Source organism: Channa argus, chromosome 12 (genome assembly GCF_033026475.1).
Source record: "Channa argus isolate prfri chromosome 12, Channa argus male v1.0, whole genome shotgun sequence".
NCBI lineage: Eukaryota > Metazoa > Chordata > Actinopteri > Anabantiformes > Channidae > Channa > Channa argus.
Window position 1 is genome coordinate 6,350,166 of NC_090208.1, and position 15,296 is coordinate 6,365,461.

Consider the following 15,296-nt stretch of genomic DNA (forward strand, 5'->3'; position numbering starts at 1 on the left):
TACAAACAGCCTTATGTTTTTAGTTGTAGCACTGGAACAGCAACATATATCGTCGCCACACACCAAGCCCTGTAGCTCTGCAGTGGAGTAGCACTGATACCAAGACCAACAAGAAACCCTACAAACCAGAGCCACAACACCCCCATTATCATCAATATTGTGTTGAAAGCCCTTTTGTTTTAATTGGTCAACCCGCTCCCTGTTCTTGCCTACATCTCCTGGCCCTCGATGAATTAGAACATGAAGAACAGAGATGCTGCAGAAAGAGACGACAACCAGAGAGAACCAATAAGCTAAACAATTGAAAAATGGGCAATTCAGGGTAGTAAAAAGCTGTGAACCTGCTCCATTTGACACACAGCAGCCAAACATACACAGTGCAGATCCTGACACCCCCTGACTGTTTTAACCCCCGGTAGGTGAGGGGGTGAACAACAGCCAGATAGCGCTCCACTCAGGTTAACCCAGGAACAGCACGAAGATGGAGATGGGGAAAACGAAGAACAGTTTGGTAACCGTGAAGGTCGTGGAGATGAAAACAATCGTACTGATATCCAAGCAATCGTTCAGACTGGAGGTGCTGTTGCCAGGAGAAGATGAGATTACTGATGTGTCAGTTTTTAGGCCTGAGGAAGAGGAGATGAAAAAACATGCAACTAAACAAAGCTTTACTAAGGAGCTGTATGATGAAAACGGCTTAAAGTGAAGGCGTGGCAGTACCAAAAATCTCCCTAATCGAGTCTCCACTCCTATGTAGGGGCAAGACAATTTCCATACTGCTGAAATTTTGCCTGTTAGGAACATTTGAATAAAGACATGTGGTAAGTAATATGAACACTGAGAGAAGAAGATGGGGATGAAGGTTGTCTGAACTCACAGTGTTGGAGGTTTTTGTTCTTTTCAAAGGTTAAGAAACATCTGCACTAGTCACTAGATTAGAAACAAGCAGAATTTATGGTGTGGAGCACCCTCTCCTGAACACCAAAGAGGTCCACAACTTTAAAAATGGTCTAAAACTGCAACCAGACCACCAGACTCACTATTACATAGCTGCAGCCGCAGTGTAAAAGAACATGCATGACTCATTAGTTACATGATCCTACTGGCTGGGATTCAACATGGAGGCCACACATCCAGCCAATCAGAGTGGGGGCTCATGAATAATAATTGATGTTTGACTTCCAAACAGCTCACGTCAGAACCATGGGGACGTCTGGACTGTTTGTAAAGATGGGAATCTGAACAACTTGAATAAAATGCAATGGATGTGTTTGCAAAACACATACCAACACTTGTACCGTACCAACAATATAATGCAACTGTAGAAACAGATAAAACCAAGCAAATCTAAGCAAACACCAAAATGCTCAGAAGTTTTAATCCATACATGGTGGCTCTAAATTGATTCAACTCAATATGTTTTACAGTAAATTTTATCTTTATCTTTTTGATATTCAACCATGTCCATTGTATCAACGAACAAATCAAAACAGCAGTTGAACTGAATACATTTACTCAAGTGCAGCACTGTAAGTGCAATTTTGACATAATAGTACTAGCGTATTCTCCTTTTGAGCCATGTTATACTTCTGCTTTATTATATTACAAATGAGGAAATTGTTTAAGTCAAATTATTGCATAGATCTACAAGATTGTAAATTATGGAGCATATAGAGAATGTGATGGACAGGAGTCAGCATGGTAAAAAAAAAAAAAAAAAAAAAATGGCCACGATTGACAGCTGCCAGAGTGCACGGTACATCCAGCTGTGTATAGGTCGGTTTAGTCACCACCTGGTTTATACCCATGTTGTACCCTTGTCTATCATGACTGATCGATGTAAATCATACAACTATGATTCATGGACGCGGACAATTCCTCACACTAACATTCACATCCATGGCCAACTCAAAGTGAAAACTGTGAGAGGAAACCGGAGCAGACAGCGTGGGTTTCCTCCAGGTATGAAATAATTTAAAAAACAATTTCATTAATATTTAATCACAGTTGTTAAAAGCACTAACCTCCACAGAGATAGTTTCTGATTGCTGTCTTCTATGGCTCCAAATGCTCTCAGCTACTCCTCACCATTATCTAAGTGTATCAATACTTCTCTTTGATTAAAGCCGTGTGTGTAGATTTGGATTCTTGTGTGTATCGGGCTCAGCCGAAAGAAGGACTGTCAGGTTATTTGCATGTTACAAATCTGATGCTGATATTATGATACTTTCTGTGGTATGTTGCAGCAGGCAAATTTATTTTCCCCATTATTGTTTCGCAAGAAGGTCAGAGCCAGTGGCCATGTTGGAACCAGGTTTAGTCTTCAATAAATGCATGTGTAAGCACAGGTTCACCGTTTTTCAAGGGCATCAGGTGCCACCATGTGAATACAAAGTGGTCTTACCGTACATTTCCTATAGCCCTTTTTTGGAAGTGATGGGGGCCAAAATCCACAGTCCCTGTTCAGCCCCAGTTCTGTAAAAAATATGTTCCGATGCATTTTTATAAAAAAAAAAAAAAGAGGTTTAGGCAGTTGGACAGTGAAAGAAAAATAACACAAATAGTGAATTCTTAACTAAAAGACATCTGATTAATGTGAGTCATTTGGAATGTGGAAGCCTTTGTCTTTGTCTTCAGATAAACCTTTTAGTATATTTTTGCACGGATGGAGGACTGTGCTTTTGGCCCTTCATCACAAGAAGCATGTTCTGGAGGGAGGAATGGTGACAACAGGTAACTGTTTCAATGTTCATATGGACGCCTGTCCTTTAGGTTATTTTAGAACTTGTTAGTTTAAAACATCATTGAGCTTTAGACGTGTTGATACCAATCTACTTTATGAATGGGCCCCTCTGTATCTACATAACAGGTATTGATGTCTGGTTGTACTAGTATGTGCCTATATATGTGTCGCTATACGATGTGAAATTCTGACAGGTGATAAAACTTGTTTCTGATTCACTCAGTAAAAAGCCAGTACAACATCTCCCTCTGCCTCAGCTCAGGAGAAACCTGAGCTACCAAGTAGCTTTACAGTAGCATAGTAGGACGCTGAGGTTTCATAAAAATATCAGCTAAACTTTTACTGCATTTCTGCACAAAAATGAGGATTGTACATCTTGGCCCCAATGTCTGAAAGTGGCGGCATGGTAATGTGTTTGCTGTTGAGTTACACAAAATTACACCAAATTATAGAGCCATAGTTTTTATTCAGCAAACATTGCACATGTATCCATTGTTATCAGCATTCATCATACAGTGTAATGTAATAACCACAAGTTTATAAAACACTTCACTTCATTAACAGCACTCTGTCTGTTGATGGCCAGTCTGTCTGATGCTCTTCACTACTTTACATTCATTAGATATGAATGTAAAGTGTCCCCCGCTGGAAGAGATGCAAGGAAAAGACGAGGAGAGAGGAACGAAGTAAATTGTTTTAAAAGAAACAAGACATCTTTTCTCGAAACCCTCATCTGCAGTCATGTCTGTTCTTTGTGACTTAAGAGTTATCATGGTCTCAAGTATCAAAGAACCATCAGTTAAAGGATTTGGGATTCACCTGTCGTTCACATTTGCAAATGCTGAAAGTGTTTGTAGCTCTCATTTAAACCTCAAATCTGATGTCACTCACTGGAGTGCAGGTTTGGGCACCACTGAGCCCAGTTAGATTTGATTGAAATCGCTTTGAATTCACTTACTTTTCTCACCAGACAAACTGATAAAATCCAGGTGAAAGGATATTATAGTGACATCTTATTATATCATACTGTACTATAGTCATTGCCGCCAGTGTCGTCTTTCTCCAGCTGATCCTTAGTAACGTTGATCTCCCTGTAGAAGAATCATGTGAGAGAAACAATTTCCATATTGCAACAATCTCAAAGATCAGGAATGATGGTTGTTCATTTTGCAAAAACAAAACAGGTCTGCCCCAATCTGTCTTTGACCAAACCCTGACGTACTGAATCTTTAGACCCATTCACATCCACAAACACACTGACACTGTGGAATAACAGATCAAGAGTAAATACAACAAGTGAAGGTATGTGTTTTACTATTGTATTAATAATGGTGCATTCATGCATAAAGAGTAACAATGATTAAATGCCTACTACTCTACTAAAAACATTACAGGAAACATACACATTCACCTACAATGTGGCCGTAATGGAGCTGATTTGGAGTTTTAATCTTCGCCTTCACATTGACAAATCTTCCAATCATGTCAACAGTGGGAAATAGATTTGGGTCTTTTCTCTGGTTGTACTAGAATGTGCCTAATAAAAAGAAATACATCATTTTATACCTAGTCCCTACCATCTCAAAAGACTCACAGGAACATTAGTTGAACCTCCGTCACCATTGATGGTGGAAATGATTCACAGTTTGGTTACACTGAGGCACAAAATCTACATGGTTATATTTAGGAACAAGACCATGGTTTGGCCATAGTTTTAGTTAGTTTTAATTAGTTTTACCCTAATTCTAGTGATTTTACTTTCACATTGAAATTGGGACCACATCGTAGATCATACGTAAAAGTTTTTGTTATTACCTCCTCTATATGGTTGATATTTTTTAAAACCTAATATATGTTTTGACTATTATCCAATCTATCTGAAATGAGGTTACAGAGCTTTACTGAAGGAGCTTGAGAAGGTGGATCCATTGTATGCAGATAGAGGAGGGGGGGAACCACATAGCCCTTTGGTGGTCATAATGGCCAAATGTTTGGAAAGTGTATTTTCATAGCCTCATACTCGGCTGCCTGTCGTTCGGGAAGTTATTGATCCACAGGTAGAAGCTGTGAGACAGTGAGCTGAGAGAGCTTCCTGTGCTCTGCAAAGCTTTAAAAACACACCAGCATTTTGTTTTTAAAAGAAAAATATTTAATCGTTTTCAGTTTAACTATAATGGTGCAAGTTTACTTCCAATATCTATTGATATTTAGTATCAATTATTAATTACTACTTTACATACATCCTACAATAATGTGTGTGCTGGTTTAATTTGTCAGTGACAACTGGCAGCAGGACTGTGGGGTTTTTTGCATTAATTGTTTAGTGGAAAATCATGGAAGGCAAATTTTCCTGTGTTATTCTTCCAACAGCTGCATAATAGTACCAGTGGTAGTGAATCTTATTAAAATCTATTTCATATGGTTCATATCATAAATACACGTTTCTTGGATGTACATATTAGTTATTCTAACTTAATGACTAGGCCAGAAACCACAGAGCAAATGTGCAACTACTATTTTATATACTTTTAACACAACCAATATGTTACCAAAATGCAGGTTAATCTCTTCGGTTTTCAGAAGGTTTGGGGTTTAAGGATGTTTCTTGTAACTGTTGATTTGAAGCATTAGCAGACTGGGATCTACCTCCTCAATGTTTCGTTGCTACACAAATAATGGTTCCTAAAAAACTATAAGAATAACAACAGTAGCTATTGAAACAGTAAGTATCAGATGTTTTTCCAGCTGCAGGATGCTAGCAAACCCGGACCCTTCAGGACCTGCAAAGAAGAGACCAGTTGTGAGGCATTATCTCATGTGTTATAGCAAAGCAGAATATCCCTTAAATTTCTAATAATTCACCACAGTGCCAATAAATCCCTGAGTTCAATAAACTGAAACTGCTGCCAACGTGTCTCGTTTGTGGTGAAGTAAAACAATTTGAATTGGCTAAGTTTTACTACACAGAACCCTGAAGACTTTGTTATAATTTTTTTCGTCCTACCACTCAGCAAAACAGTGTTACAGTGGATTCAGGACAAATCCTTCTGCTGTCATGGTAATAAATCTAATGTTGATATGTTGAATGTTTTTGGTTTTGTTGGTAAATGTTCTACATGTTTTTAGTGCAAATGCAGTCTTTAATATGATATATCAAAATGACTGATCCACTTGTACCTGTCTGTCTGGCCTGGATCTATTTATTTTGTCCAATCTTACATCCATCATCCACATCTTCCATCCATCCATTATCTGTAACCTCTTATCCTGTTCAGGGTCACGTAAAGCTGAAATCCATCTTCTACAAGTCCTGCTTTTCTCTACCTGCCCACATCTACGCAGATGTCCTCAGACTGTTTTCCTTCCTCTGATCCATGTGCACACCTGTTCCCATTTCTCGTATTTGCCTCCAGTCATTTACCAGATTGTAAATGTTTGATCTTTTGAGTTTGCTGTTGGCCTCTTTTGCCTGCTCATCTGAGCTTCCAGTTATAAAATCTAATGAACTTATAGTCATGTTGCCCAAAATCACAAATTTGCTTTCAGTGGCTTTACGATTGGTACAACATACAACATTCTTCAGGACTCTGTTTGAAATGCCGTTTTGCAAGTACAGTAATTCTTGGTTTTAAGCTCATACTTTACCAGTTTAAATAAATTAATTTCATATCCAAAGTGTCTGGCTGCTTCATGTGTCTATACTCACTCCCTCTCTGCCTGTTGTTTCTTCTTTTGATACTGTCCTCTTGGCTTATCCTGTGAGGTCAGTGTCGCCACAGTGGATCATTGTCCGCATGTTGATTTGGCATAGTTTTTACACCAGATGCCCTTCCTGACGCAACCCTCCCCAATTTCTACCGGGCTTGGACCAGCACTGCACAGCTGGGGAGGGGAATGTGCTGTTAGGGGTTTAGTGTCTTGCCCAGAGAAACTTCAACATATAGCCAGAGCTGGGAACCACTGACCATGTGGTCCGTGGACGACTGCCTTTACTAACTGAGCTACAGCCCCCCCCCCCCCTTCTTTTGATACTGTACTGCTGCTATTTTTACATCTCCTATCCACAGTAAGTAAAAGATGTCAGTACTTCCTCTACTACTAAAAACACCTTGCAGTTCAAATCCAGTGAAAAGACTGAACTTACCTTCATCAACCTTAAGTTCGAAAGAACAGTAGAGCTTAGAAGGAGCATGTTTCACACGTTTTGCGTTGCTGTATGAAATTTCACAGTCGTATCTTCCAGTGTCATTGATGGTGACATTCTTCAGAATCAATGAAAAATCTCCATCCGTCATCTGTGGGTCTCTCAGCTCCACTCGGCCCACAAAATCCTCATGCTGGTAGTATTCAACAGGCCGTTTCTCTCGATAGAAGAAGACGTAGTGATCTGATCTCCGGTCTGGTTTCATCCACTTCACCGCTTCAATGGGGGAATGTGTAGGGCCAAGACATTTCAGTAAAACATTCTGTCCAGATTTCGCTTGTACCTTCAGTGGATCTAAATAAAAACAGAAAAAATAATCCAGTAAAGACATTTAGAGTGAAAGAGCACGAACACAGTAGTAACAAGTCACAAACAATTTAAACTATTGCAAAATAATGTGTGTAACCAAAGGCGCTCCGTGCTAGCCGGCAAGCTTGGGCCCCAGGCCAGTAGGGGATCCGGAGGGCTGACAAAAGTTAAACTATGTACAACACTGGCTGTGTGCAAAGTTTGCAATGACACTACCAGTTACAAACCTCCCTAAGAGGAAAGTAGTGGATGATTAAATGTAAAGAAACAGGTCCAATGAAACAAGGAAAACGGACTGAAAATGAAGAGGAGCTATCAAGATAGTGGTAAGTTGAAAAGATAATAACAATTGCTGTAATTAAATACCGGAACTTCCACTGGCAATAAAATGTTTCTTTTGTTTACTTTGACATTTAACATGAGCTAACTTAGCTAACTAAGTTAGCAGAGCAGACTATGTGTCCAGCTTTGCTGGAGTCACCAGATGTCAACATGTTAGCTTAGCTAGCAGGCTGCTAATAATCCGCAAATTCAGAAAATGTTTCTTTTTCTGTGGTAAACTGATGAAAGCTATGTCCAACTAAGCTGACTGTCAAGCAAGGAATGCTAAGTTATAGAATTTAGATACGTATATAAGTGTAATATAAATTACTACAGTGTATTACAATAAGTTTTTCTGCAGTTTCGTGGGTATTTTATTGTATTTTCCATTTCTTAAGCATAACGGTTTTATGACACATACATTTTTATCTAGAGCCCCAACAGTCTCTGTGTGTAACAGTTGGACAAAAATTACAAAAATAAAGTCACTAAAGCACAGTGTAAGCTACTTAGTTGATTGTCCCCAGAGGGCAGTTCGGAATGTATAGAGCTCTCTAAGTAATTTTGTATTGATATCTGCATCGGATGTGAGCTGCCTGGATAAGTAAGGTGAGTGTTATCCAGTGTTGCTGTCAGTTGTTCTGGGATCCGCATTAAAACATTGAAAACCCAGAGCTCCATGCAAGTTGTCAGATGTCCATAAACAACCAAGTTATATTCAATACCAACTTTATTAAATTGAGGATAATACACATGATAATTGTGCGTAAACAATATGACATCTCTTCTTGTGTCTCCCCCCCTCAGGCATAAATACATCCAGGAACATACCTGCATGCAGGGAAGATAACTGAGCACATGTAGCCGTTTTACTTTCACTTTTGATTGGAAAACACATAGCTGCACCTACTTTAAATCTTTTAAATCTGTGTTCACCCTGTGCCTCTTCTTCTGAACCAAAACACTTTACCAAACTGTACATGCTTTCAAATATTATTTAAAACAATTGTGTTTCTTTTTAGTTGTTGTTGTTGTTGTTTAATCATGCATATTAAGAAACCTATATATTGATATTTTCCATAATTAATAGATCAACAATGAGCAGACCAGAAACCCTTGTGTCATTTTGGACACACGTCTGAAGTTTGAAAACCACAGAGCAAATGTAAAAACAAATACATCTCGAGGGTGCGACTCCCCCTCTCACTCTAGGCCTAAACTCAGCCTGTAGTGAGCTAAACCTCCACTCAAGGCATTTATTCTTACTTTAAACAGCAATCTTCATCTTAAAGAAGGTGAACAGTATAGTTCATGCACTTTGCACTTTTGCAACTACTACTTTATATACTTCAAACACAACCAATATGTTATTCTGCCAAAATGGTAGAATCCTCCATCTTGTTTGAACAGTGGCGTTGTGGTCATCCATTTTTCCTGCTTCAAATACATGTAAACAAGCTCATCATACAGAGCAATGGTCACATGAATTCGTGACATGTTTGTCACTCGGAGAGAAACCTCTGGAGATTAATCTCTTCAGCTTTCATAAGTGTTTGGGCTTGAGGTTTTGTCTTGTAAAGAATTAGCAGACTGGGATCTACCTCCTCAATGTTTCGTTGCTACACAAATAATGGTTCCTAAAAAACTATAAGAATAACAACAGTAGCTATTGAAACAGTAAGTATCAGATGTTTTTCCAGCTGCAGGATGCTAGCAAACCCGGACCCTTCAGGACCTGCAAAGAAGAGACCAGTTGTGAGGCATTATCTCATGTGTTATAGCAAAGCAGAATATCCCTTAAATTTCTAATAATTCACCACAGTGCCAATAAATCCCTGAGTTCAATAAACTGAAACTGCTGCCAACGTGTCTCGTTTGTGGTGAAGTAAAACAATTTGAATTGGCTAAGTTTTACTACACAGAACCCTGAAGACTTTGTTATCATTTTTTCGTCCTACCACTCAGCAAAACAGTGTTACAGTGGATTCAGGACAAATCCTTCTGCTGTCATGGTAATAAATCTAATGTTGATATGTTGAATGTTTTTGGTTTTGTTGGTAAATGTTCTACATGTTTTTAGTGCAAATGCAGTCTTTAATATGATATATCAAAATGACTGATCCACTTGTACCTGTCTGTCTGGCCTGGATCTATTTATTTTGTCCAATCTTACATCCATCATCCACATCTTCCATCCATCCATTATCTGTAACCTCTTATCCTGTTCAGGGTCACGTAAAGCTGAAATCCATCTTCTACAAGTCCTGCTTTTCTCTACCTGCCCACATCTACGCAGATGTCCTCAGACTGTTTTCCTTCCTCTGATCCATGTGCACACCTGTTCCCATTTCTCGTATTTGCCTCCAGTCATTTACCAGCTTGTAAATGTTTGATCTTTTGAGTTTGCTGTTGGCCTCTTTTGCCTGCTCATCTGAGCTTCCAGTTATAAAATCTAATGAACTTATAGTTATGTTGCCCAAAATCACAAATTTGCTTTCAGTGGCTTTACGATTGGTACAACATACAACATTCTTCAGGACTCTGTTTGAAATGCCGTTTTGCAAGTACAGTAATTCTTGGTTTTAATCTCATACTTTACCAGTTTAAATAAATTAATTTCATCAGGCCTGGCTGCTTCATCTGTCTATACTCACTCCCTCTCTGCCTGTTGCTTCTTCTTTTGATACTGTAATGCTGCTATTTTTACGCCTCCAATCCACAGTAATTAAAAGATGTCAGTACTTCCTCAACTACTAAAAACTAGGCAGTTCAAATCCAATGAAAAGACTGAATTTACCTTCATCAACCTTAAGATCGAAAGAACAGTAGAGCTTAGAAGGAGCTTGTTTCACACGTTCTGTGTTGCTGTATGAAATTTCACACTCGTATCTTCCAGTGTCATTGATGGTGACATTCTTCAGAATCAACGAAAAATCTCCATCCGTCATCTGTGGGTCTCTCAGCTCAACTCGGCCCACAAAATCCTCATGCTGGTAGTATTCAACAGGCCGTTTCTCTCGATAGAAGTAGACATAGTGATCTGATCTCAGGTCTGGTTTTAACCACTTCACCGCTTCAATGGGGTAATGTGTATGTCCGAGACATTTCAGTAAAACATTTTGTCCAGATTGTGCTTGTACCTTCAGTGGATCTAAATAAAAACAGAAAAAAATAATTCAGTAAAGACATTTAGAGTGAAAGAGCAGGAACACAGTAGTAACAAGTTACCTCTAGGTTGGACTACTGTAATTCCCTACTTTCAGGATGCCCCAGTAACTCCCTAAAGAGCCTGCAATTAATCCAAAATGCTGCAGCAAGAGTGCTGACTGGAACTAGCAAGAGAGATCATATTTCACCTTCACTAGCTTCTCTCCATTGGCTTCCCATTAAATGTAGAATAGAATTTAAAACCCTGCTTCTTACATATAAAGCTCTGAATGGTCAGGTTCCATCATGTATAGAAGACCTCATAGCACCATATCATCCCAGTAGACCACTTCGATCTCAGAATGCAGGCCTACTTGTGGTTCCCAGAATTTCCAAAGATAGAATGGGAGGTAGAGCCTTTAGCTATCAAGCTCCTCTCCTGTGGAACCAGCTCCCAGTTCAGATTCAGGAAGCAGACACCCTCTCTACTTTTAAGTCTAGGCTTAAAACCTTCCTCTTTAATAAAGCATATAGTTAGTTATAGTTATGCTGCCATAGGCTTAGACTGCTGGGGGACCCACCCTCCAATGCACTGAGCTACTTTCCTCCTCTTGACCATCTCTCCTCTCCTCTCACCCCACAATTGTCACCACTGTATGTCATTAACTCTGTGTGTTCTCTCCCGTAGTTGTCTTTGTCCTCCTCTGTCCCCCTCTCTGTCCCTTTCTGCAGGTGTCCCCCGGCTTTGAAGCTGTGTGTCTTCCAGCGTGCAGCTACTGGTCCTACCAATCTGCCCGATGTTTTGCTGTTGCTTTTTGTTGCTCTGTTCTTTTCTCTCTCCACTTTCCACTCAACCCAACCGGTCAAGGCAGATGGCCGTCCACCCTGAGCCTGGTTCTGCTGGAGGTTTCTTCCGTTAAAGGGAGTTTTTCCTCTCCACTGTTGCCTATGGCTTGCTCCAGGGGGAATTGTTGGGTTCTCTTTATATATCTTTATAATCTTGACTTTATTCTGTAAAGTGCCCTGAGATGACTTTGTTGTGAATTGGCGCTATATAAATAAAGTTGAATTGAATTGAATTGAACAAGTCACTAACAAATTAAACTATTGCCAAATAATGTGTGTAACCAAAGGCGCTCCGTGCTAGCCGGCAAGCTTGGGCCCCAGACCAGTAGGGGAATCCTGAGGGCTGACAAAAGTTAAACTATGTACAACACTGGCTGTGTGCAAAGTTTGCAATGACACTACCAGTTACACACCTCCCTAAGAGGAAAGTAGTGGATGATAAAATGTAAAGAAACAGGTCTAATGAAACAAGGAAAACGGACTGAAAATGAAGAGGAGCTATCAAGATAGTGGTAAGTTGAGAAGATAATAACAATTGCTGTAATTAAATACCAGAACTTCCACTGGAAATAAAATGTTTCTTTTGTTTACTTTGACATTTAACATGAGCTAACTTAGCTAACTAAGTTAGCAGAGCAGACTATGTGTCCAGCTTTGCTGGAGTCACCAGATGTCAGCTTGTTAGCTTAGCTAGCAGGCTGCTAATAATTCGCTAATTCAGAAAATGTTTCTTTTTCTGTGGTAAACTGATGAAAGCTATGTCCAACTAAGCTGACTGTCAAGCAAGGAATGCTAAGTTATAGAATTTCTATACGTATATAAGGTCTCTAAGTAATTTTGTATCGATTTCTGCATTGGATGTGAGCTGCCTGTATAAGTAAGGTGAGTGTATATTCAATACCAACTTTATTAAATTGAGGATAATACATATTATAATTGTGTGTAAACAATATGACATCTCTTCTTGTGTCTCCCCCCTTCAGACATAAATATATCCAGGGTCCAGATGACCGTGCACATGTAGCTGTTTTACTTTCACTTTTGATTGGAAAATACATAGCTGCACCGACTTTAAATCTTTAAAGTCTGTTTTCACCCAAGCACATTTGAACCCAAACACTTTACAAAACTGTACATGCTTTCAAATATTAAAAAAACAATTGTGTTTCTTTTTGATTGTTGTTGTTGTTGTTGTTTAACCATGTGTATTAAGAAACAATTATATTGATATTTTCCAGAATTAGTAGATCCATCAAAACATAATTATCAAATGTTTTCATAACTATTTAATCAATTTAGTCTGTTTATTAACCAGAACTAGTGAAATAAATAAAAGTCAAAGACTGTTTGTTGAGGAAAACATTGATGTGGACCAGACACAACGTAGAATTATGGTCCCATTACAGTTGATCTGTCAGCATTAAAAACATTTGCCCACATTAACACTTACCTCCACAGGCAGCCGTTATGATCCCTTGTACTATTAGCGTGAAAAAAACAGATTTGAAATAATGCATAATGGAGGAGCACCAGACTCTGCCCAGCGATCTCTAGCACTGGAAGAATGCTAAGTGCATCCAAGTCTTTTCCTAGCTTCATCTATCGCTTATGTCATAGTCCCTCCCACTGTTTATGTTAAAAGCAGACTTAGTATAGTAAATTAATAAGTAAATAAATAAAGTAAGTCTGAAAGAAATAATGGAATTTCAAAAGGAATTTGACAAAGCAATTTTAAAAGAGCAATAAACATCTGGGTTAAAAATACAGGTTTTAAAAAGACAACTTCCTGTTCCATCTGCTGCATTTCATTTTCCGTTTATCTTTTAGCTGTTTTTTTCTTAAGCTTTTCTGTGACATTTTTGCCTTTGAGTTGTAAATGGTTGCAAATAGATGCAGCGTGCTCTGATAAGTCGACATTGCGGTCATGGCTGCCGATGTTAAGAGACGGAGGTAGTAGAGATAATGGGTGGGACAGACTAACTGGTGCACTGCAGCTGCTCTTGTTACATTAAAAGTGTGCGATGATTAAACTATCTATGAGGACCCAGAGGAGATGGACGCTTCCCAGGAGTTTTCCCGGTGATATCCATTTCACCACGTTGCTTACAACATGATAACACTAAGGAAGTTACATTTTTAGCCGTGTGAGTGTGTGTTTTTGTAAGATGTGTGATCTTTTTACAGTTTTCCTGCTCAGATTGAACGGCAGATTCTTTCTTCTGCTGAAATGTAATGTTAATTTTAAACACCAGGAGTGATTTGACATTTATTTTTTCATTTATTGAGCTCTGGTGTGTACTTTTTATAAGTGTACTGTAAATCACAGCCAACACATCCTGTTGAAAATAATTAGATACAATTCTATATTATGCCACTTGTTTTACATGATGAAAGTAATGGAAACAGAACTAAAAGGAAATTGATCTGCTTTCTGCTTTTGCCAACCACAGTCAGAGTGATAGTGATGTGTGTGGGGAAAGTTTAAAGGAGTCCTCTTCTGGTGGCAGCTGTCAAAATATCAGATTTCAAATGGAGCAAAATAGTTTCAACCTTAAACTGCTGCCACGCTGACCCCAGTCCACATTAATACCACCACGTGGTGTTGCATTTTTCCTGGAAGTCATGTTGGCTTCATAGTAAGTGTGACCACCAGACGCCAGCAGAGAGCTGAGTAACAACACACAGCAGTTAGTGCACACTGGCTGTTTGGAGTTGTAGAAAAAAAGAAATAAATGTAAATACAATTAATGAATAATGATAAAACAGAGCAGGATGACTATTAAATATATTGCACATCTGATCAAAATATATTTCAAAGCGTGTGTATGTGTGAGGAGAGACGGGTGGGGTTACTGTGAGTTCAGGAGTCTGATGGCATGAGGGATGAAGCTATTACAGAACCTCGTTATCTTCTGCAGAACCATGAGAGTGAATGGAGTCTCTGATGATATTCCAGGCTATGGTCAGACAGCATTTGTGCACCTTGTCCTCACCACTCTGCACAAATTTGATAACAGAAGATGTGCAGCTACAAAAGCAGATGTAGCTGATCAGCAAGCTCTCTGTCATGGGAGGGGGGGAGGTGTACTCTCCTTATCTGGCACAAGAGGTGCAAGCGCTGCTGAGCCCGTTTAACCAGATTCAGTAATACACACTGATTAAGTTTATACTGCACCGTACAAATCAGGTAAAATCCTACTACAGCAAAACAGTACATTAGTATTGTTAGTAGAATATGCTTAATTAATAACGGTAAAAGTAATAATGGCCTCTGTGACCTTCATAAAATATTAAATAATAGGTTACTGTACATTATTGCTTACATTTAATGCATGAGTGCACACGAAGCATTCACATGTTGTACCTGGTACATCTGGTTTTAATGATGTCAAAATCCAGATGTTTACAGCATGTGGAAGATAAACCTGACAAAAATTCTTCTGCACTAATTTATTAATTTTTTTCCCTGTCCAATTATTTCTGTGAAATAAATGATCATTTTACTTTGCTTGGCCTCGAACCAGAGAAATCAGAGAAGACTTGACACAATATCAAGAAACACCCAAAAACACCAAACGTGTACCAGAAGTAGTTGTTGTGGAAAGACGTGAACATATAAACTTTGTTAAACAAAAGAACACCACTAAAAACGTTCAGACCTTTTAGTAAACTTATAAGGAGAAAATAAACTGTAGACATCAATTATATAAATACACATTCACACAC

General features: G+C 38.9%; 1 protein-coding gene across 2 annotated transcripts; it reads right to left on the minus strand.

Moving 5' to 3' along the window:
• Positions 1-3,201: 3,201 nt before the first annotated feature.
• On the minus strand, positions 3,202-13,318 carry LOC137137962 (V-set domain containing T-cell activation inhibitor 1-like). Of its 2 annotated transcripts, XM_067524814.1 has the most exons (4): positions 13,021-13,318; positions 10,375-10,728; positions 6,888-7,241; positions 3,202-5,523 (listed from the first exon to the last, which is right to left on the minus strand). In XM_067524814.1, exons 1-4 carry the CDS (start codon positions 13,085-13,087, stop codon positions 5,426-5,428), a joined length of 873 nt encoding a protein of 290 aa, XP_067380915.1. In that variant the 5' UTR covers positions 13,088-13,318; the 3' UTR covers positions 3,202-5,425. The 2 variants fall into 2 exon arrangements, 1 of the variants encoding a protein (XP_067380915.1); XR_010915872.1 differs by lacking the exons at positions 3,202-5,523; positions 6,888-7,241 and adding an exon at positions 8,144-9,312 and having other exon boundaries at positions 13,021-13,194.
• Between the last annotated feature and the right edge of the window lie 1,978 nt (positions 13,319-15,296).